Genomic DNA, 22995 nt, shown 5'->3' on the forward strand with positions numbered 1-22995 from the left:
CTAATAAAATTTTAATGAAATTACGAGTACCTCCACCGCTTCGACCCTTCGCATAATAATCACGGCAAACGTTTCGTCGCTCCCCACCCCTCTGCTCCAGCCAGCGAACAATTTTATGCCGCCTACGTGATGCCACAGCCAAGCAGCCAAGCAGCCAAAACGGAGCGGAACGGAGCGGAGCCGAGCGGAGCGGAGCAGCCATCAAGTGGAGCATAAAAGAAGCTATTAGCTGGAATATTTTTGTGCCATTTCCATTTCCTCGCCTGCCCATTTTCCAGGCAACCCCTTCCTAGCCCCTTGATGTGGCACACGCACATTTTGCCAGGCCATTTTGAGGTGAGAGCTGGCGCTGGGGAGAGCTGGGGAGAGCTGGGTAGGCTGTGCGGATGTGGTGCCACATGCCCCACATGCCCCACATGCCACATGCGCTGTACACGAGAGTGAGTGTGCATTAATGATGCATTGCATCTGCCAGGCCGCGTGCCAGCTTAAAACTGTTCGCATCGCTTAATTACAGGTGATGAGGCAGGCAGGGGGATGTGGCATGAGGCAGGCAGGTGGCATGGGGCAGGTGGCATGTGGCTGTGTCTGTCGCGTGTTTGCACTTTGCTGTGACTTCTTGTCGCATAATTGCAAAAGAACACAAGTTTTGATTAAAGTTCTCGTGTCGCACAGGGGCAAGGGGCACAGGGGCAAAGAGGTGGGCGGAGCGTAGCCCTGCCGACATTACGCATACGCCGCTTGAGCCCAGTGCAAAACTTTGGCGCTGCTCCGACGTCTAATTAAAACTTATTTTTGCCAAGACAAAAGGGCTGTGGATTCCGCCCCTGCCTGCCTGCCACTTCCTGCTGCAGCAGCAGCAGCAGCAAGTTGCTGCAAGTTGATGATGATGTTTGCCGCCAATGAAAATATTTATCATGGCATCGCGTTGCACGCTGCAAATGCTGCTGCTGCTGCTTGGGGCAAAACAATACAGATTACGCATACGCCACAAGAGCAGCGCGCCGCATGTGGCAACCAGCAACTTGGGGGGAAGCGTGTCAAGTTGTGTTGTTGTGTGTGCCTTGCCAAAAAGTTAAATGAAGCGCGACAGTGGCGGCGCACCTACCGGGGTAAACTTTGTCGCTGCATTTGATCTTCCACCTTCGCCTTCCACCTGTGCCTGCCCCTGCACCTGTCCCTGCACCTGCCCCTGTCCCCGCACCTGCACCTGTCCCTGCCTGCTGTCCGCCTCCAATTAAAATTCCACGCGAAGACAGTGGCAAATTAATGATGTTACGTGGCAATTGAGCTGAATTTAGTGCTCAACGCTTTAATGTTCCAGGCAATATTTACGAGCGGCAGAGCAGCGCATCGCAGCTGTCCGCAGGACAGTCCAAGCAGCAGTCGGAGCTGTGCGGTGGCATAGGGGGGGGCGTCATCTAATGACCGCACGGCTCGTTTGCTTCACTTGCAGTGAAATGGATGCACAACCGCAAATCAAATACAGAAAAGCAGACACACAGAACACACACAGTCAGTGGCAGCCAGAGAGAGAGCCAGACAGGGAGAGGCAGAGGCAGAGGGAGAGGGAGAGCCAAAGGGAGAGGCAGAGCCAGAGCCAGAGGGAGAGGCAGGAGCCATGTCCAGTGCCATGTGCCATTCAAGAAATGTGCACCAGAAAATGTTTTGGCATTTGAACTCTGTGTGGGCTTTGGTTTATTTGATCTCCGTGCCGGTTAGCACTTATTTTGGGGCCTGCTAGCCAACTGCAACTCCAACTGATGACAGAGCAGGACGTGAAGTCCGAGCTAAGTGTGTCTCTGGGCCATGCAAAGCAGCCGCACACATTGAGCAGGGCTTAGCTGAGCTCCGAAATGAAAATAAGAATTTCGAAATCTGATCAGTGTACGCGGAGGGGGGGGCGTTGGGCAGGCAACAGAAATGCGGCTTAAACGAATTTTGTGTTATTTTGTGGTTCATTAAATTCTCAAGCGCAAAATCAACGCCGTCTGCTGGTCTCCCGCTCCCGCCTCCCGCTCTCTCTCTCCCTCTCTCTCGTTCTCGTTCTCGTTCTTTTTCGCAGCTTGCATTTGCCTCACACATTCAGTCAATAAACCCGAGCGTAGGACATGTACGACAGCAGAGTCTTGCTGCTTGCTGCTGCTGCTGCTGCTGCCTGTTCCATCAACAGTTTTGTGGCAGCTTGTTGAAATTAATCATTTGGCTGCCAAGTCTTCGCCTGCGTCTCCGTCTCCGTCTCCATTGCTGTCGCTGCTGTCTCTGTCTCCATTTCTCCATCTATCGCAATCAGCTGGCAGCTTCTCTTTGCCTCGCCTCGTCTCGTCTGGACTTTCTCTTCTGCTCAACTGTCGCCATGTTGCTACTTCCGTTTCCGCTTCTAGTTGACTGCCGTTCCGTGTACGTGTGTACGTGTGCCTCTCTCTGTGTGTGTGCCTCTCTGTGTGTCAACAACATTATGTTATTTCTACTCTGCTCTCTACTCTGCTCTCTCCCACCCTCTCCCTGTGTGTGTTTGCTGTGCTGTGTGCTGGCATTCCATTCGTGTAATTTCCCATGGTAACTGAACACGTGAGTGCATCTCCTATCCACATCTGCTCCTCGGTATCACAGTGAGCAGCATTCTACGCCTGGCAGCTGTTTCCTGTCCAAGTCAGTTGTCGCGACATTAACCGCTTGCCACTCCTGCCGCAGGAGCCTGCAGCTCCAGCTCCCCCTCCTGCTCCCCATCGTGCGTGTGTGGTGCCACGCGTATTTGTTTACAGCTCAGTTATAATAAATTGCAATCATGACTTGAATGGCAACAGCTCAACCGGCACTACCGGCTCTACCTCTACCCCACCCCACCCGAAGCAACCTGCTCTGATTTTATCTCTGACAGAATTTACATCAATTGAGGCTCCGTCTTCCAGCTCCCAGCTCCCATCTCCCATCTCCCAGCTCCCATCTCCCAGCTCCTTGGGCCATGTGAAAATTTTCAATCAGTCGCTCACTCGTCTAGAAATCCGTTTTCCGCCACTCGTTTCCCATTTGCCATTTGCCATTTTCCATACCCCCCACCACCCAACCGCTTGCTCAGGCGTGTTTCCTGCCTCCCCCTTCCCACCCACTGAAGGTAACCAATTAGAGGCCGCTTCGCACCTTTTGCGCTGACGCTTTTCCAATCTCAATTAAAAGTGCGAATTGTCATCCAGTGTGGAAAATGTTTAACGTGAATGTTTTTCCGCCTGATTAGGCAGCAGCGCCAGCAGGAGAGGGGCAGGTGTGGCCACAGGTAGATACAGCAAATAAATGCACGAACATATTTTGTCATTTGCCGCGCTGACAGCAGCCACGTACCACGGAGCAACAAACAAAACCAAAACCAAAAAAAAAGCAGCAGCAACGAAAAGTTGAAAGAAATGCTCCACTCCACACCCAAACGGGGAAAAAAAGAAACTTTTTTGGCCAACATTTTCACATTTCAGCTTTTCCTTTTGGCCGTATTTCCACCACCTCCTGTGGGCCGCCTGCCTTTTGCTCTGTTGCTCACTTTTTGTACACTTCCAGAGGGTTTTGTGGGATCCTCATGGAGGGAACTTGCCACCTTTATTTCTCACTCTTTCTCTTCGTAGCATGGAGTACTTTTGTGCCTGCTATGATCCGTGATCTGTGTGGAATAGTGTATAATCTTTAGCTATATTTAATTATATTCGTAGCTGCCACAAGCCTCTGCTGCTAGTGTATCTGCCGCTTCGTTCTTTGACTCTTTGCGTAATATTTTTCTTGTTGTGTGTTGCTTTCGGTTTTCGGTTCACTCGCTTCTTTTGAATTACAGGCAGTGCATGGCAAGCAAATTTATTGGCAAATTGGGAGCACAGTGGTTTCCCTTCTGTGCTCCAAGGAGCGTGGGGGGGGGGGGGGGGGGGGGCACAGCAGCAGCAGCAAAGACACACACACACACTCACGTGTGGCATGTGGAGCGGGGGGGGTATGTTGAGTGTATTTTTTACAGCTTGCTTTTTGTTTATGTTGTTTTTATTGATTGAAAATAACTTAGTGCCGTTTTATGAGCCACCTTCTGGGGAGGGAGAGCAACAGGAAAGGGGCAGGAGATATATATGTATATGTATATGTATATACGGGAGAGTATATGGGAATAAACTGGAGCGCTTTATGCCAAAAGGTAAGTAAAGTGCAGGTCTTTGTGCAGATGAGAGTGGAGTGCCGCCGCCGCCGCCGCCTGCTTGTGGGAATGGGACTGCCAAATACCCTGGAGCATTGTTTCCCGCCACAAACACACACACACACACACACACACACACATACACACACTCATCCTTGGCGTAAGAGGATGCTCATGATAATCCTGCATAATTAGAGGGAATTGGCACGAGGCTCCAGAGAACAGAGACCAGACCAGAGACCAGAGACCGCGCTGGAGTACATCAGGAGATGCTCACTTAATGCACTTTGGCATACGCGTAAATTGCCTTTGGAGCGGGCGCTAATTAAGGCAGCTTTGCCCGGGGCCTCGTCGGTGCTTTAATGAAGCCTCCGCTGAATTATACTTCGGGGTACCCGGTACGGAACGGCACGGTACCCTGCTGCTGCTGGAGCAAATGCGACCCAACCTGTTGACCCGTCCGCCCCATTTGTCAATGCCTGAACGAACACGAACATGTCCCCATTTTTATTCATTTTGTGGGCTCCTCTTTTTTTTTTGGGGTTCTGCTCTTGTTCTTTTTTGGTTTTGTTTTCTTGGGGCAGGATCTGCCTCTTTAGCAGGCTGGACCATATTAATTAGCTTGATTAAAATTAATATTTGCGCAACTTTTGCGACGCCACAAAATGTTGTCGTCAGCTGCTCAGGCAGGCAGGGCGTGGGACTATGTGGACTGCGGGCTGTGGCAAATATGTGTGCAATAAATAAACATTTCTTGCCCGCCCCCCCCCCACGATGTGACAGCCCCTGTGGCAAGGTACTCCAACTGTAATAAAGCAAATGTAAAGACAGGACAGCTCCATTTTATTGAGCGGAAGAGCGGCAGAGCGGTAGCCACCCACCCACCCCATCGACCTGCCGTGCCCGTGCGACACTCGTCGCAATCTGGCGAAGGCAACTGGCAACAAAGTGCGACCGGGATAAATCTTGATGCGTCAGCTGTGCACGAGGAGCAAAGGGGCAAAGAGGTGGAGAGCTGCAGAGCTCCCGAGCTCCCGAGCTCCAGCGCTGGAGTCTCAGTGAATGAAGCCATGAAAAATGTTGTCGCATTCAGTTCCTACACCCCCGCCCAACCCATCCACCCATCCCCCATGGCTGTGTGAATGTCGCCATCATCGTTGGTTGCCCCCACCCCCCCCTCCCGAACTCTGCTTTGTGTGTGCTCTGTGCTCATCTTCATCTTCCATCCATGGCCCAATCCCCCATCGCCATATCCCCATTCCCATTTCCCATTCCCTTTCCCCATTCCCTTTCCCCATTCCCCTTCCCAATTCCTCGTTGTCGTCGCTGTTTATTTGCCCGATTCCGATTCCGTTTCATGTGCTTTTTGTTTTACGAGCATAAAGATAAATTCACACGCCGCTGCCACGCCACACAGCAGGGGGCTGCCAGGAGGCCAAGCAGGGCGGGATTACACACGTGGAAGCAGCGCTGGAGGTCAGGTCAGACGCGCGGGCCACCCGCCGTGACCGTTTTTCGGTCATCCGATTTATTTATTTATTTATAGCAACAAATTGCAACGTCAACTTAATCACCGAACTCTATTAGTTGTGGGCTCGGCTCGGATCGGCTTGGCTCCTTTTGTGTGCACAATTCCGCCGTGTGTCCTTCGCCTGGCGAACTCATTTCACGGCTCCCTACAAAGTCATTTCTCTTGGTCTCAGTCCTGAGTTCTGAGTTCTGAGTCCGGAGTTCTGAGTCTGCATTTGTATCTGTAACTGTGGATATGGCTCATGTCCCCTGCCATCCCCCCAGTGGGCGGCACTCAATAAAACAACTTTAATTAATTAATCATTATTCTCTGGCCTGGCATTTCTGCTTAGGCTCCATTGTTTATTGAACTTATCCTGCGGAATGGTGTGGAGAGATGTGGAGAGTGTGGAGATTGGAGACTGGAGACTGGAGAGATTGGTAGCAGTGTAGCTGTTGAGTGGAATGGGATTACAATGCTAAAAACTTATTGGCTTAGTCGCTACGGTGGAACGGAGCGCGACTCCCCAGCCGGACTGGAGAGCGCCTTCTGGCTCCGACAGAGATATGCACAGTGGGTGATTTGAATTTCGAATTTTTGATCATTAAAAATTAAAAATTAAAATAAAGACATCCCAGCTTTGCTGCTTCTGGCTGCTCGTCCGCTCACAATATTTATCGTTTGCTTTGTTGCTCGTCTGCTTCGAATGAGACTGCCAAAATATAAATATAAATATAATATAAATATATAAATATAAGTTCATTCCATTACCAGCATCAACAAAGACAATATATATTTTAATATTTTTTGGTACTTTTTTTTTTTTAATTTTTTTAAAATTAAATTTTTTAGGTTTTTAACTTAAATGACGGGTAAAATTTCGTCTCATAAATAATTTTAGGAATTAAAAAAGTCAGATTAAGACTGCAGTATTGAGAGTTGAACTAATTTTTTTGCCGAGCCTGAAGGCCCTGCTGCTCTGGCCATAAACATTAATTAACCCTAGGCTAAAATTCTGTAAATAAATAAATAAATAAAATAAGATTATTTTCCCAAAACATACAATATTTACATATTAAAAAAAAATAGTTAAAAATTAAAACTTAAAAACAAAAAAAATATGTAGCTAAAAAATAAAAACTTAAAAAAATGCATATATAGTGATAAAAAAAAAAAATAAAAAAACTTAAGAACTTTATTTTTGTATATTTTGATGCCTAGAAAATTCTGAAAAAGTTCCATTATCAATTTCTATGCACTAGAAAAGCCAAATCGCCCACTGTGCGTGGCGTGGTTCGTGTCTGGAGGGGGGGGTGGTGGGGGGTTTGCTTAAGTGGCGACTACTTCCCCTACCTATGCACTACACACACACATGATTCATGGATTTATCTACGACTTTGGCGATAATTAATTATGTTGGCTTGCCTTTAACCCTACTCTAACTCTAACTCTAAGTCTAAGTCTAGGTCTGATTCTGATTCTGATTCTCATGCGCTGATGCTCTGCTCTCTAACTTTAGGCTGTATTTTAAGTACATGCGATATAGATATAGTATTGCTCTCTGGATACACTGGATGCACCACCGTGGATGCAGCACACACAAATGAAAACCAAAAGAAAAAATAAACAAAACCCAAAAACAATTCCTTAAGATTTATGCAACTGTTCTGCTTACGACTAGAGATGGCGTACCTAAAGATGGGGTCATGGGTCATGGGTTGGCTGCCAGCTAAAGGAAAAGCTGAACTACTTAACCTACGCGAGAGAGCGGGGGGAGAGCACAGTCAAAGAGGACAGGACTGGGGGACTCTAGGGGCTCAAGGGTTAATCACATTGTCGAGTGGGTGGGGGGTGGGGGCGTGGAAGATGACTGGCTGTGGAGAGGGAGTAGTACACTCGGGTGTCGTCACTTATCTAGGCTCTATGTTATCCCTAATGCGTTTGATTGCTTTAAGCTGATGATTGGTCAGTTGCACACGCGCTCTGCTCTGCTCTGCTCTGCTCTGCTCTGCTCTGGGGGTGGGGAGCTGTCTCTGGGGGTATTTGGGGAGGGAGGGGCGCGTGAAAATAATTGCTTGGTGTTTGCTTCTAATTGACGAGGACTGAGCGGTAGGGTGCGGGTGCGGGTGCGGGTGCGGGGTGTGTCTAATCTAAGCCATTCAATGGCAACGCCTCGACCTGCACTTGCTCCGCCACTGTCGCTGTCGCTGCCTCGGCTGCTGCCCCTGCCGCTGGTGTTTCCTCCTCTTGGGAGTCGCCCAGCGAGAGACGCGACTTGGCGGCCGTCTCCATGGACTTCCAGGTGCCCCCGCAGGTCGCCTGCTGCAGCGAGATGCGCGGAATGGACTTGCAGCTGCCCAAAATGCTGTCTGCATTCAGAGCTCTGGCGGTGTCCGACTCCGACTCGGCCAGGGCACTCAGGCTGCAGGCAGCCGGCGGCAGGATGCGGTGGGGAAAGCGCGGCGAGCCGCGCACACGCTCCCTCAGACTCGGCGTCGGCTGCACCACCGACGGCCGGCGGCTGCTGGGCAGCTGAAAGTTCACTTTGGTCTCCAGCAGCTTCACGTACTTGCCATCGGTTGGTGGTGGTACCGGTGCCCCGCCCAGATGCTCCCCGGAGATGGTGGAGATGGCGGGCAGCAGGAAGCTGGGCGTGCTGCTGGCATCCTTGGCCAGATGGTCCAGGTGGGTGCCGCTCTTCGTGAGCGAGCCGCGATGAATGGCCTTCAGGTGCGTCGTCCGCCCATTCGAGTTGGACTCGACGGGCAGGCCGCCACCGCCACCTGCACCCGCCTCTGCGCTCGGATTCTGAATCGGGGCATTGTAGATGGCATTGCAGGAGGCTGTCTGCGAGGAGGGAATCAGGCGGGTGAACAGACCCATGTGCGACTTGAAGGCGGCCCTGAGGCCCTTCTGGTCCGCCAGGCTGGCCGTGGAGCCCTTGTTGCTGGAGGCGGTGCGCGAGAAGATGCCACGCAGGCGATCGATGAGCCCCGTCTTCGCCTCGGTGGCCTGCTGGTGGGCCAGTCGCAGATTGATCAGATCCTGGGCGGGCAGGCAGGCCTCCTCCAGCTGCGGCTGCGAGGCAAACGTCACCGATCGACGCATCGGGATCTGCATGTACTCGGCCGAGGGCCAGCTGGCGCGCGGTATCACCGGCGGCAGCACGGAGAGCAGCAGGTTGGGCAGCATACCGGAGATGCTCGGTGTGCGCGACTTGCTTGGGGCCGCTTGGGGCGTCGTCTGTGACAGTCCGCTGGTGACGGTCAGCTCGGGCTTCAGATGGCCGTGTCCCGGCAGCAGGGACGTGGACGAGGATGTGGTCGTCGAGGCGGTGCCCAGGCCGGACTCCAGCAGGCGCTCCAACTTGCGTATCTCCGCGTCCAGCGCCTGGATCTCGCGCTTGTAGACCCTGTTCTGGACCTCCACGCGATACTGCAGCTCCCGGCGATCGTCGATCACAAACCGTCGCGTATTGCACTCCATTTTGAGGCCCATGCTGTGGATCACAGGATCAATGATGTCATCTGCGGTGGGGGGGGAGAGAGATGCAGAGGGAGTGGAATAATCTAGGGATTAGTGGGGGGACTGGCCACTCACTTCGCGCCCAAATGTCGTGCAGCTTCGGTATGAACAGCAGGCAGAGCGTCGCCGTTGTCGAGGTCAAAATGAGGGCCGTGATGGTGATGAAGGCCAGCGTCACACGCTCCGAGATGAGATTCGCCAGCACAACGACAATGGCACTCGTGATGACCACACTGTAGACGGAGACGCCAATGTACTGGGAATCGTTGAGGGCGGGTATTTTCACGTGACGCGTCTCCCAGGCCATGTAGACGCCCACCACCAGCAGCAGGCCCTTGTAGGCGTACAGGACACTCAGCCACGTTTGGGTGTGCTGCGAGCGGCAAACCTCCACCTAAAAGGAGACATCAGAGTGAGGGAGAGGGCGAGTGGGGGGCGGGCGCCAGAGGAGTCAATTGGCAAGCAAAGGAGCGGCAGGGGCAGGGGGACACCTACCTGGGGCTGGTACACAACACTCCGATCAATGGCGCTGATTTCGAGTGTCAGATTATGCAAATGGCGCTCCATGGGATCCGTGACGACCCAGAGGGTGACGAGCAGGGCGTCCACTAGCAGCAGGCCGCACACCAGCAGAATCAGCTGGATGTCCTGCAGCATTTTGTCCTTGAACACGCTGCCGGTGCGTGTGAAGATGCGGTGCACGCGGTATGTCTTGGCGAACATCGAGCCAAAGGCCAGCGAGAAGCCAGCCGACAGCAGATAGACGCGTGCCTGTCGGGGGGTAGGAAGGAAGTCAATGAGGATGTGTAGGTGTCATGTATTTTGGGGCCCAAAGGAACAAAGAAAAACAGCACCAAATCGAAACAAGAAACAAGAGAAAGGAATAGGACAACAGCTCATCAATGGGGCAGCGTCGTGTGGCAGTCAGGGGTGGCAGGCAGGGGTGGCAAATTTATGCAAATATCACATGGCATATCACAAAAGTTGTAAATTTCCCCTGTCATGTGTTTGCACTTGTTCTCCGGAGAGGCGGGTGCGAGGCAGGCTCCAGCTCTGTGCCGCTTCGTGCCCGACCGACACGAGAGAGCCTTAACAATAACAGAAGCAGAAACAGGAAAAAAAAAACAAGAGCCAGTTGCAGGAATAGCTGCGAAAGCCGAGGGATTAGATGCCCTTTTTTATGGGGCCTTTTTGTAGGGGGGAACAAAAAATGGTTTACGCGCCCCACGATTTAAACGTCGATTTGGAGGATACGGAGAAGTAATATTACAATGCGACAGATCTGAGAGTGTTGTGCATAAAAAAGGGTTCAATTTTAGCACAAAATTAAAATTATAAATAATAATTATTTATGTCTGTTTTTTATTTTTTATTGCCAAGCACTTTCGCAAGGGAGCTATTAATAATAATTATTTATTTGTTTTAATTTTTGCTCATATGCTCAAAAATTTATATAGTGACTGAGTACGGGTATAAGTAGAGTCGCGTCTTTAGAAGCGACTCGCACGTTCCTTCTCGTTTTTAGTTGCATATACAACAGAGAATGTGTAAGAATTTGTGCTCTATGGCCTCTATTGCTTAATAGATTTCATTGGATTCACATCAGTTTGAATAAATTTAGAAAATAATATCGGCACAGAATTAAATAGAAAAGTTGTGTGTTTAATTTGCTTTGAAATTCTAGCTTTGCATGTAGCTAACCTAACCCTAGGTACATGCTACATTTGGGTACAAAAATACCCACTTTAAGTGGAGCATGCAGCTAGGCAAAATCATAATACCCTCTGCTGCAAGAGCCTAACAAGGCAGAGGAAGAGAGCAACAGCAAATTTCCCTGGAGTGGCGTTTAAAGCAACTGAAGCTGAAGCTAAAAACTGAAGCTGAAGCAACAAACTGAAGCTGAAGCTACAAACTGAAGTTGAAGCTGAAGCTAAAGAGCAAACGGCAATGGACAGAACAGAACAGGACAGGAAGCAGCATTTGGAAATCTCAAAATTCTGTAAGGCTGAATGGCTGAATGGCTGACAGCTGCCTAGCTTTAAGAGCGCTGCTCGAGCGGAGCTGAAGCCCGTCAGCTATTTATAGCCAGGGAAGGCTCATGCTCCGGCTCATGCTGCGGCTCCTCATCCGCTCAATCCACACATAAATAAAGCAAACACATGAGAGAGAACGCGACCCACGAAAGTTGTTGGCAGCCAGAAAACTGAAAGTCATATTTGATGAGAGACGAGAGGCGAAATGGAGCGGGAGTGGGAGCGGACGGCACCCAACCCACGAGAATCCTCGAAAGTCAAACAAAAGAATGGCAAAGGAGAAGGAGAAGGAGAGTGGAATGGAAGGACTCACCGTGCAGACTGTGGCAAAGGAGTCTGCCGCCGACGGCAGCGTGGAGTGGTCCAGGCCCAGCAGGATGACGGTGGCATACACGAAGATGCAGCCCACTGCGGTGATGTTGCTCAGCTTCGGGCTGGAAAGTTTAATTGCCCTGTGGAGGAGTGCAAAAGTGCAGAGTAAGCAACGAGAAGAAGAGCAGCCACAGCAGCAGTGGCTGCCCCTGCGGCACGGCACTCTCCGGGACTGAACTGAACTTACTTGAGCTTCCGAAAGTGCAGATTGAAGGCGAGAAAGGCAATGGCCAGGGCAATGCCCACGCTGGACAGTGTGGCGATGGTGTAGAAGGCGAGCGGCGCGATGGTTGCCACGCGCAGCTTGAACACCCGCTTGGCGATGGGCACCTGGCCGCTGTGCCACTTGACCGGTCGGCAGCGGGGGCAGCGAAAGTCCAGCGCATCGCTGGCGGGATAGTACAGCGCAATGGGCTCCAGCATGCCGCGCTGGATCTGGTAGAAGGCGGTGGTGCCCACGCGATCCGGACCGCTAAACGAGACGGGACCCTGCCGCCCAAGAAACCAATCAAAAGGGGCGTCCAACGCCAGTCTCTCTCTCCACTCTCCACTCACCGATACGCCCAGGAAGTGCAGCTTGCCCATTTGCTGCAGGAACTCCCAGGCCATGTCGCTGCGCGTATAATCGAATCCGTCCAGCTTCGACTGCGCCTCGTTGCGGCGCCAATGCTCCTCGGAGGCGCGCAGTGCCAGGGCAATGGCCCACACGGCATCGTAAGTCTGCGGCGCGTACTGTGAGATGGCCTCCGGGAAGAGGTGGCTGTGGCTGTGACTGTGACTCCCCGTGGCACGCCTGCGCCGCCTGCTCGACAGCGTATCCAAATCCAGATTCAAATCCAAATCCAAATCCGCTTGCGGTGCGGCACGCTTGCGGTTGTTGCCACTGGCTGTGGCTGTGACTGTGGCGGTGGCTGCGGCATCCACATGGCCATGAAACTGTTCAAATTGTTTGCGCAGCTGCGAGTTGAACATGTGATTGTTCTGCCAAGTGGAATCGAATGGAAATGGTGGCAATGGTTTGGCGATTAAACAGGCCACAGAATGCTGCTGGAATAGGGCGCTTGTAATGAGGATTGCCTAGTCCTGGGCTGCCGTTTTGTGCGCTGAACGAGGCACTAAAATGGTCATAAAAACGCGCCAGAGGCAGCCGGACTCTGCAATCACAATCACAAACGCCAGGGACAGGACATGCTCAATGGCTGGGCATTGTCTAATCAAATAAATCATTTCAAGGCAAAGAGGAAAGGAAGGAAAGGAAGTGAAGGGAAGGGAATGGAAGGGACCTTCTCCTTCTCTGGCTTACCAATCCGCTATAGCTGACATTATTGCCCACAATGCTGTTGTGTGTGGAGACCACAATGAGATTCTCCACGGCCAGCTGGAGCTCGTGGTTGGTGCAGTCTGTGCGCTGGTCCGGCCACCATGGCGCGCCCATGCTCTCGTGCAGTATCCAGGCATAGTCCGCCCCGAACATGCGCAGCCGGTAGGCCTCGCAGAGGATCTGCGGTGCCAGCTCCTGCGAGAAGCTGCCGATAATGATGCGCGTGTCCGTCTCCTGCGGGTGCCAAAAAGACCATTTGTCATTCGAAACCGAAATCGAAAACCCCCCTGTCCCCCCTGTCCCCCCTGCACCCTTGGTGGCTCACCCTCAGCAGCAGGAGCTGCTCCTTGAAGTCCGTGGCCGCAAATGTGATGGTGGCCGCACAGCTAATGTTGGCCGCCTCCAGCTCCGTCACCAGATTGTTCACCGCCAGCGAGTGCACCTCCTCGTTCTGCGAGAAGGTCGTCACCGTGCCCCAGCCAAAGCGGCGTATGAAGGCGATGCGCGCCGGATTGTGGGAGGAGTCGGGCGCCACGGTGCGATAGAAGTAGGGAAACTCACGCCTGTCGCTCAGCGCCGGTGAGGTGGAGCCAAAGGAGACCTTTAATTTGGAGTAGCAATCGTTAGTTCCAGTTGCTGCTGCGTGTGTGTGTGTGTGTGTGTGTGTGTGTGTGTGTGTGTGGGTGCCGCTTAAAATGCAAGACATGCCTCAAGGAAATCCACATATGCTACATATGCTACATGCTACATGCTACATGTGCTACATGTGTGTGCTGGTATTTTTTTTTTTTTTTTACTTTCTCTTTTCATTATGTATGTGTGTGTGGCTTGGTCTACAAAGTTTCGCCGCTCATTTAACATATTTGGTGAAATGGCCAAATGAAACTTCAAAGGTTAAATGCAAATGTCGTGATGGAAGGGAGGCAGAAGGAGGAGTAGGCAGGAGGCAGGAGAAGGCAGGAGAAGGCAGGAGTAGGCAGGAGAAGGCAGGAGGCAGTCAGGAGGAACCAGGAGGATGAGGCTGCAGGAGAAGGCAGTCAGGAGAAGGCAGTCAGGAGGAGGCAGTCTGCAGGAGGAGTCGGCGTAAGTGAATTTGTGAGCCTCATAATTTGTGATGCGTGGAAATGTTTATGGCTGTGTGTGTGTGTGTGTGTGTGTGGTTTATGGGGTGCGGCATGCCACGTAGATCCAGCAGTCCTGTGCTCTGGCATTTATGCTAATCGAAAGCCAAGCACGTGAGTTGATTAGGTTGCGGAGCAATTGCTCGGCATGGAATGATGGAATGATGATGATGATGATTGAATGAATGAGCTGCACATTTGCATTTTAATCAGGCCACAACAATACTCGCACGACACTCACCTGCACAATGTTCCAATAGGGCACCACCTTGGCGAGGCTCTCGGTGACCTCTGAGCAGGCGGAGCCCAGCAGCATCACCATGCGCGTCGATGGCTGCGTGTAGATGGCATGGAAGAAGCGATCCACACCCACGCCGGGATCGCACTGCAAGCCAAAAAGTTGCACACAGAGAGAGAGAGAGAGAGAGAGACATTAAGGATTTGCAGAGTGCGAGTCTGTCCTGCCCCCGCCCCGCCCTGTTCAGTGACTGTCAGTGACTCGTTTCGCCATCATAAAAACGCGCAATAAACATTTTTAAAATGTCGACTTTGATAGAGACACAGAGAGATACGAGTCGCCAGATACGATACGAGTCGCGAGTCGCGCGTTGCGAGTGCTCTTGGCTCTGGCTGCGTGTTGTACATTTGCGTGCCCCATCAAACCAGAGAGAGAGAGAGAGACAGAGAGAGAGAGGAAGATGATGAAAAAAATGGCAATAAAAGAGAGCCAAAGATGGAGAACGGCAGACGATGAAACGTTGATGACATATTTCCAGCAGCTGCCCCTCTCCACTCCACCACTCTCTCTCTCTCTCTCCCTCTTTCTGGCCTGCTGCTGCTGCTGCTGCAGATTTTCTTATTAAGTTTTAATGTTGCACGCGCCACTAAATGAAAATTCAATTTCGTAATGGAAGCAGAAGAACCCGCAACCCGCAATCCGCTCACACTTCCACTTCCACTTCCACACCCACTTGCCTTGCCTGGTACCCCTTCCCGACCCTCCCCACTCACCTGCGTATCGTTGGTCACCAGCTCGAGGGTGTAGCCGGGCAGCAGCTGCTTGCGGTTGATGTGCTCCACGGCCATGGTGGCGGCACCCAGCTCCGAGATGCCATCCGGACGCGGGCCGCGCTTCGTGGACAGCTCGAACAGCCCGAGCAGCACAATTTTGCCGTGATTGTGCTGGATCTCCGCCTGGGACATGCGACGCTCGCTCTCGAACACCTGGTTGACCTTCAGGTAGCGCTGCTGCTGCGTGGCTGGCGGCGTGTACGGCTGAGCGGAGGAGTTCGTGATGCTCGGCAGATTGCTCTGCGAATTGAGGCGCTGCCGCCGCTTGACTTTCGTCCGCTTGTACTTCCAATTGGCGCGATGCTGCGGCCCCCACACGGGCAGCTCCTCTTGCTCCATCTGTGCGCCACCTCCGCCGCCCATTTGTATGGTTTCCCTTTCGGCAGAGGAGCGCTGCTGTAGGCTGCTGCCACTAATTAAGGCATTGCCACCTGGCGACGGCTTAATTGCCACACTCTGCTGCTGTTGCTGCTGTTGCTGCTGCTGCTGATGCTGATGGTCCAGGCCCAGTGCCTGCAGCTCCGCCGACGACTCCATGGCTGAGGCGAGGCCCAGCACTAGGGCCAATGCCAGGGCCAGCCATCGGCAGTATCTCGTTTGGGGCAAGTGAGTTATGCGCATCCCGTCGGCCATGTGCCCTGGGCCCATTAATCACCAAGGCATTGGGAATCGTTGTCGCTTTGGCTATTCTATCGGTAGGTGGCGGCGGCGGCTGCAACTGCTATAAACACACACACAGGGGGGGGGGTGACTCCTGGCTGCGGGAATTTGCGGGAATATATATCGCCTTTTTATGCACTGTGTGCCGACAGGAAACGCTTATCGTTCTCCTCTCGCTCGCTCTCCTGCAGCTGCTGCTGCTGCTGCTCCTCTTCGGTGTCCTTCTCTTGCTTCTCCTTCTCCTGCTCCTCTTGCTTCTCCTTCTCCTGCTCCTGCTCCTCTCCTGCTCTTCTTACTTCTCCTCCTGCTTCTCCTCTTGTATTGGCGTCAATTTTATCGCCTTTTTATTGGCCTCACTTTTGGTCTCATTTCGTTTGCTCCCCGCCTGCCATTATCAGTGCTTTCTCTCTGGGGAAAACACACAGCACACACCACACACAGCACACACTGACTCTGAAAAGTATTGGTGCTCATAAAAATATGCATGCACAGAGAGAGAGAGAGAGAGAGAGGGGGTGGAGCAGGCAATGGAGATGCTCCGAGGAAATGGGGCAAAAGCAGCGGAGAACCCTTGAGGCATTTGCACGCCAATTTGCCAGTTGAAAAGGATTAAGCTGAAGTCTTCGATGCTGCTCTCAGCTACTTGCTGCTCTCTCCCATGTTCACTGTCCCTTCCTTGCTCTCTCTCCCGCTCTCTCCCTGCCATGCCTTTGTTGCTGTTGCCCTCTATTTTGGCCATTATTTTTTATGCTAATGGCCAAACATTTGGCGCTTTCATGTCGAGGCTTTTGGGCTACTTTTTCGCCCGTTTTTCTACGAGAATCACGCGCCACAGATTTTCTTTTCTGCATGCGCGTATGCATAATTGTTTCGAGATTACCCACCACTGCACAGCACCCCACCCCCACCCACACCCCCACCCCCCTACTAGACAGTCCATTCTGTCCGCCCTCCATTACCACTTTAGGAACGCTTTTCCCTCCCTCTCGCGCTTTTCTTTCGTTCTCTTTTCTTGTATTCTTGTCGCGCGCTTTGCGCCCAGCGAGCAAGCGCTTAAAATAACTTTTTGGCCCATTTTGTTCTGCACTGGGTTTTGTTCTTCGCAGCGAGAGAACAGTGGCAGTGGCAGAGGCAGTGGCAAACAGTAGCAGTGGCAACATAGGCAGCAGCAGCAACAGCAGCGGCAGTGGCTTGCCCGCCGGGGGGGGATGCTCCTTCAAGGGAAGGCTGCCATTGCCCTCTGCTTTCAGCAGGCTTCATCACTCAATGCCCCCCCCCCACCACTCGTCGCCTTTTACGCTGCCTAACCCCTGCTGCACCTGCACCTGCACCTGCACCCCCCATCCACAGTTGACATTTGCCCTCTGCCCCCCTAGCCCCTGTCAGCCTCGTGTAACTAACATTTCATATGTATGCGAGCACCCACTGCGAGCATTTCTATGGCTGGGCACTGCACTGAGCCAAAGTGTTCCCAGATCAACAATTTAATCGCCTAATGGAAATTATTTAAAAATAAAATACTAAAATAAGTCCCGAATATATTTCTCTGCTTTAGCGATGTTTAAACTATGAGAAATATTTATGGATAACATTTAATTATATTTCATTATTATTTATATCTATTATTTATTATTTGGGTTTAAGAATTTTTTTTTTTTTTTTTTTATAAAAATTTAATGTGTATTTAAATGTTTTTAAATGTATTTAAATGGGGAGCACATTTCTCATAAACTATCTCAACAGAGTACCCTTCACAGGCGTGCAATTAAACAACATAAATCCCGCATATATTCTCCACTTTCTTTCCATTTAAACTATAGAAAAGAATCCTTCAACTCCAGGGTTTTCATTTAGTTCCAATATTTCAGACATGAAACCTAAAGTTTGATTCAAATGAAATGCAAATTAAGACATTTTTGGCAGTGCAATCAAATAGCAAGTTAGTCAGCCCGCACATAAAGAGTTCCATGGCACCAGGACTCCGCCGGACAACCAAAAAATCTGCGACTGCCCAGCCAAAGTCCAAGTCGCTTAAGTCCCAGTACTACAGCAAACTCAGTGGTTGGGTGCAGCTGCTCCAAAAATTTCAAAAATATTCCAAAATTAAATTACAAATGAATATAAAATTGTTTTCACATTCAAACTATTACTATTCTCTTTTAATATTAGTGCCACTGTTTCCACTGTTTCCACTCTTCATCCTCCTCCTCCATCCATACACTTTTGACATTTATATCCAAAGTACCAATGGGATGTTGGAAAGCGAAAGACATTGCCACGCTAACATGCAGTGGGGCACCACTTTTCGAACAAGAAATTGTTGCTCTTGATTAAGGAATTTGGTTCTAAATACAGAACATTTTAAGCTATTTTTCAGCTGTCTTTTTCACTGAATATCTCACTCAAAACTTTGTGAAAAAGATTCAGATGAGCGCAAAGGGTTTTATTCAGTTGTTAAAATATAATTTTGCTACAAAATTGCAGCTCAAAAGCAGCGCTTAAATACAGAATAAAGTCTTTTGAATTTCCATTAAATGAAAACTTCAATCTTTGGAATTCCCAAGCTGCTAAATTCAGGCTCCTAAAACCTTTTTGTTTTCTGTTGTTCGAGTATTTTTGCTGCAGTGCATTTATGAATATTTAGCTGCTGCTCTGCTCTGCGCTGCTCTGTTCTGCTCTGCTTTTGGTCCTTTCTATTATTCTGCCATATTTCACAATTGTTGCCGTGGTATTTAAACCTGCACTTATTTATGGCCATGTGTGCACTCCTCCCCCGCCTAGTACACCCCCACACACACACACAACGCACACCTGCCAGCCCAGCCATTCCTAGCCTGCTCCCCTTTGGCTCCCTACCTCTCTCGCTCTCCCGTATGTGGCCATCGGCCCCCTTAGTTGTTATTTTCATGCTTGACATAAATTATGCAAAATGCTGGCTGCATTTGTAATTCTGATTCCATTTTGTACGCTGTGACTGCAAACAGCGCCACGGGGCGGGAGGGGGGGGACAGAGTGAAATGTGGCAAGAAAATAGCTAAAGGGATGGCAGTTGCAGTTGCAGTTGCATTTGATCCATGCTGAAAGCTCTCATAATTCCCATTGGAGGTAATCGGTAAGCGGGGATTTTCTCGCTCTCCAATCAATGATCAGCAGCGTAACAGCAAAGAGATCTAGATCTGCATGAGTGCTTGCCCCACTGCCACTAGCAGCATCCAGACAATACGGGATAAATGGGGTGTGGGGATTTTTTAGTGCAGGATTTCCACAGAGATTGCCACAGACAATGGCAGCAGCAGCAACAGCAGCAGCACACTTAGCTGGTGGCAGCTGCAACATGCAACAAATACACGTACTTATAATCTCAGTTTCTCGGCTCAGTGGAGCATCCCATAGATCCCAGGCAGCTCTTTAGTAGGAAATTGCATTCATAAATATTGCGTATACGCCACATGGCACATGCCACACACACACACACACTGACACACACACACACTGACACACACACAAACTGACACTCTTAAATGACAATTTATTGGCATTTGAAATGCGTCTCCATACACATTTGAGGCCGGGGATAATTCTATTTGTTTTATTTACTTCGAGCCAGAGACGAAACGAAGACGAAGACGCGACGCAGACGAAGACGCGACGAAGGAAAGCTGTGCAGCAAGACGAGACGTGACTCCGAATGGCGTTGCCTTTGCCGCTGGCTTTCTACCGCTACGGATTTATCCCCAAGACACGCACGCGACGAGCTTCAAACCGCAACTGTTGTACGTCGTGTCGGGGGCTTCGCTTATGACTGATAAAGCCGTGATTGAAGGATGCTGCCAGTGGATGCTGGATGCCTCGTTCAATGTTCAATGTTCAACCGGCTTCAACCGGCTCGCTCGCTCTCTCTCTCTCTCCAATGCCATTGCGTCGGCGCTGGGAAAAGCGCGCCAAAAAATTCATTCATGAAAATCATCAGAGACGCTGCGGGCTGCGAGGGGGGGTGGATGGAAAGCACGCAACAAGCTGTGGAAAATTGAAAAATTTGCTGGGAACAGTTGAAGTTTAAATTATGCAAATTAATGCCCAACACGAAACTAAATAATTTGCAACTGTTTTTAATGAAAAATTCATTTATCCTGCCGATTGCCGGAGCGCAGCCAAAGGATGGACAGAGAGAACAGCCAGGACAGCAAGGGGTGGGGAGCGGAGGACAGCTGTCGATTCGCATTTCTCAAACGGAGCAGAGCGAAGCAGAGAGGAGACTGCAGCCCGGCCAGAACAATGCCCGTGCTGACAGCAAGGACACTCTTAATTATGGCTGCATTGGGCTGGCTGGCTGGCTGGCTGTCTCCGGTGTCCATTTGCTCGCTTTTGGGCAATCGCCAAGGCACTCGGCACAGCACTGAAAGGGATGGCTGGCTGGCTCCCTGAATAATGCCTCAAAGTGTGAGTGCCGCTGCCGCTGCCGCTGAATGAGAATGTTGTTTTTCCAGCTGCCCTTTTTCACATCTCAGTTTCGATTACTGCAGCACTGCAATGGAAAATAATTTGATTTCTTCGACGTTTTTGCCCCATTCGAAAAAAAAATTGCAATTAATTTCTGGCCCCCACCCACACCCCCAATCCATCCAAGCCCCCTGTGAAAGTTCATTTTATGAGCAGTTTCCATTTGCAGAAATGATTCAATTTGCCGCTTGCGGAGGGGGGTGGGGGGGGGGCAGCCAAGGACTGCGATTATCTGCAGCGCAGCCTTCGCGACGCCATGCAAATTTGATGCCACCAACGGGACGCCTCTATCTGCTGCGATTCCTCATGGATGCCTGCCACAATGGCCATGGATTTCAGATTGGATTGCGACTTTCGTTTGGCTGTTTGGCTGCTTCGGTGCTTCGCTGGGAAGGTGTCTAAAGGTGACAAATAAAATGCAATTACACCGCAAAACTCAATTCCAAGTGTCAAAAAGTTGCACTGCACTTAGGAAGTTAGCGTTAGAGAGGCAGTGGGAAAGGGAATGGGAAAGGCAAGGGCACACACCCCACCTCCGTTTACACGTAGTTGTACGTTAGCTTGAGCAGCAGCGAAAGGCCAAAGTTAAGGCGGATTACGGGCGACTGCTGCTGCTGGTGCTCTGCAGAATGCCAAATAAATTCCGCTATATTCGGCGGATAATTTATAGTCCAAATGGATGATATATTGTGTGCCTTGTGCTCATGTTTTGTTTATGTTTTGCCCGTGAAACTAATTTGCCAGCCAGCCAGCCAGGCCTCCATTTGCATTTTAAATGAGCTGTCGTGCAGTGGGGCGGGGCGGGGCGGGCCGGGCGACTGCCAACTTTTTACAATGCCACTTGAAGTTGTCGGAACTTCTCGTCGCTGCTCTGCCTGTCCGGCCTTTGGCTACTTCGAGTGCAGCATGTGGCTGGGCAGTGGCAGGCCCGTAAGTGTATCGCAGCATTCGGTGACACGCGAACGCGGACACCCCCCACTGACAACTATTTTGTGTTTGTGTTTGTGTTTGTGTCTCGTGTTTCGCTCTTTGTTTGCGGACACTTGGCAAATTGGCAGCTCGCAGCTGCCACACAAACGAGGGGGAGCGGGGAGCAGAGCAGCAGACAGGTTGAAACAATTTACACGTTCCGTTTCGGTTCGGTTCCGCTTCGTTCTGGGGATCTGTCTGTCTGTCTGTCTGTCTGCCTACACGGGCGCACATGGCGTATGCGTAATTTAGTGCTGCATACTTTTGAGCCGCAAATTTGCACTTTTGTGACTTGTTTAGGAGATGCCAGGGATACGGGAGGGCATCTCTCTCTCTCTCTCTCTCTGTTCTCCCTCTCTGGCAGCGTAGCAGCACTTAAAATCAGAAATTCAATTATCTGCCACACACACGCAGCACCTCTACAGGGGATTGTGATGGGGAGGCAACGGGACCCGTCTCCATTTCCATTTCGCACGCACTTTTCACACCTGCGTGGGTCCCGCTGCTGCCCCCTGCTGCCTCCTACTGTCTCCTGTTGCTGCCTCCTGCGGCTGCCTCTTCAGAGCTTGACAAAGGTATCAGTGTGTTTGTACCAACAACTTTATTGTTCCTTCGAGTTTTTAGTTGTTGCTGCGCCACTGAAAAGCGGAAAAGAGTTAAAATGTTGTCTGCCCCCTGCCACCACATTTCGTGCCACGTTCTTTTCCGGCCCTGGGCCCGTGAAGACAGCTCAGTATGGGGATAGGGAATGAGTGTACCCCAAGCAAGCACAGATATAATCGCATAATGGCGTATCCCCCACCCCACCCCCTTCAGAGTGAATCCATCGAAAATCTCTTCGGCGCTGCGCTGCTGTCAGAACAATTTAATTATAATTTTCTTCTCCTCCTTTTTTTTTTGTCTCTTTTTTTTGGGTACAAAATTCATTATCGTTGGAGGGAAATTAGCTTGAAAACAATTAACACCTGTTCGCCAGCTGCTCTTGGCAGGCAGGAGGCTGCCAGCTTCAAAAACTAACAACAAGGAGGCCCGTGGCCCGCACCTCCCCGGATGTCTCGCTCCGCCTATACTCCGCTCTCTCTTCGCTCCCTCTCCGCTCTTTCTCTCCGCTCTTTCTCTCCGCTCTTTCTCTCCGCTCTCCCTCTCCCTCTCGCTCTCTCTTATTCTAATGAAAAAAGTTGCACAAAAAAGTTTTCAAATTACAACGGAAATCCGTGAAAATCCTTTTAACAAAGCAAAACATGACCATCAAGGTGGCGGTGTGGTGGGCACAAGGTAAGGGGCAGGCGGCAGGGGATGATGATGATGCTGCTGATTATGATGGCGCTTTAAACAGACTTCTTCCATCTGCTGCAGGGCTGCTGCTCCCCCCACAGCCCCCAGCCCCCTAAACACGTGCCAGCCCACTGTCGCCGCACCGCACCAGCCCACCAGCCCAACCCATTCCCATTCCCAGTTCGTTTTGTCTTTCTGTCGAGGTCCATGCCGCGGCTTACCACAAAAGTGCGAGTGCGAGTGCGAGTGCCAGAGAGCTGCGGCTGAAGCTTGTAAATTGATTTGGTGGCACAACTGGGCGAGAGAGGCGACAAACCGCGACAACGAGCCAAAGAGGAATGGCAGGTGCAAAGGGTGGAGTGCACAGAACTAAACATCGCTGGAGGTTTACCCTCACAGATCGATGTTGATTCGGGCACAATAAATGCCGAGTGGCTAAAGGGCAAAGAACTGGCAATCAGCTGTACCAATAT

The 22995-nt window shown here is 51.0% G+C and overlaps 1 protein-coding gene across 1 annotated transcript; it reads right to left on the reverse strand.

Annotated features, from left to right (window-relative positions):
• Positions 1–7698: 7698 nt before the first annotated feature.
• LOC111073517 (gamma-aminobutyric acid type B receptor subunit 1) lies at positions 7699–15850 on the reverse strand. The gene is made up of 10 exons (XM_022365852.2): positions 15059–15850; positions 14289–14432; positions 13252–13527; positions 12909–13160; positions 12161–12586; positions 11793–12094; positions 11547–11685; positions 9696–9971; positions 9276–9594; positions 7699–9202 (listed from the first exon to the last, which is right to left on the reverse strand). The coding sequence occupies exons 1-10, from the start codon at positions 15764–15766 to the stop codon at positions 7821–7823; spliced, it is 4224 nt and encodes a 1407-aa protein (XP_022221544.2). The 5' UTR covers positions 15767–15850; the 3' UTR covers positions 7699–7820.
• Positions 15851–22995: the final 7145 nt, after the last annotated feature.

This window comes from Drosophila obscura, unplaced genomic scaffold (assembly GCF_018151105.1).
Source record: "Drosophila obscura isolate BZ-5 IFL unplaced genomic scaffold, ASM1815110v1 contig_37, whole genome shotgun sequence".
Lineage (NCBI taxonomy): Eukaryota > Metazoa > Arthropoda > Insecta > Diptera > Drosophilidae > Drosophila > Drosophila obscura.

Bases quoted from the DNA above. Each gene is read 5' to 3' on its own strand.
- LOC111073517 (XM_022365852.2), bottom strand. From the start codon at position 15,766: ATGGGCCCAGGGCACATGGCCGACGGGATGCGCATAACTCACTTGCCC. The intron at 9,972-11,546 runs GTGAGTCCTTCC...ACCCCCCGACAG, and splicing joins CCTTTGCCACAGTCTGCACG to GCACGCGTCTATCTGCTGTC. The intron at 9,203-9,275 runs GTGAGTGGCCAG...CCCCCACCGCAG, and splicing joins GCACGACATTTGGGCGCGAA to ATGACATCATTGATCCTGTG.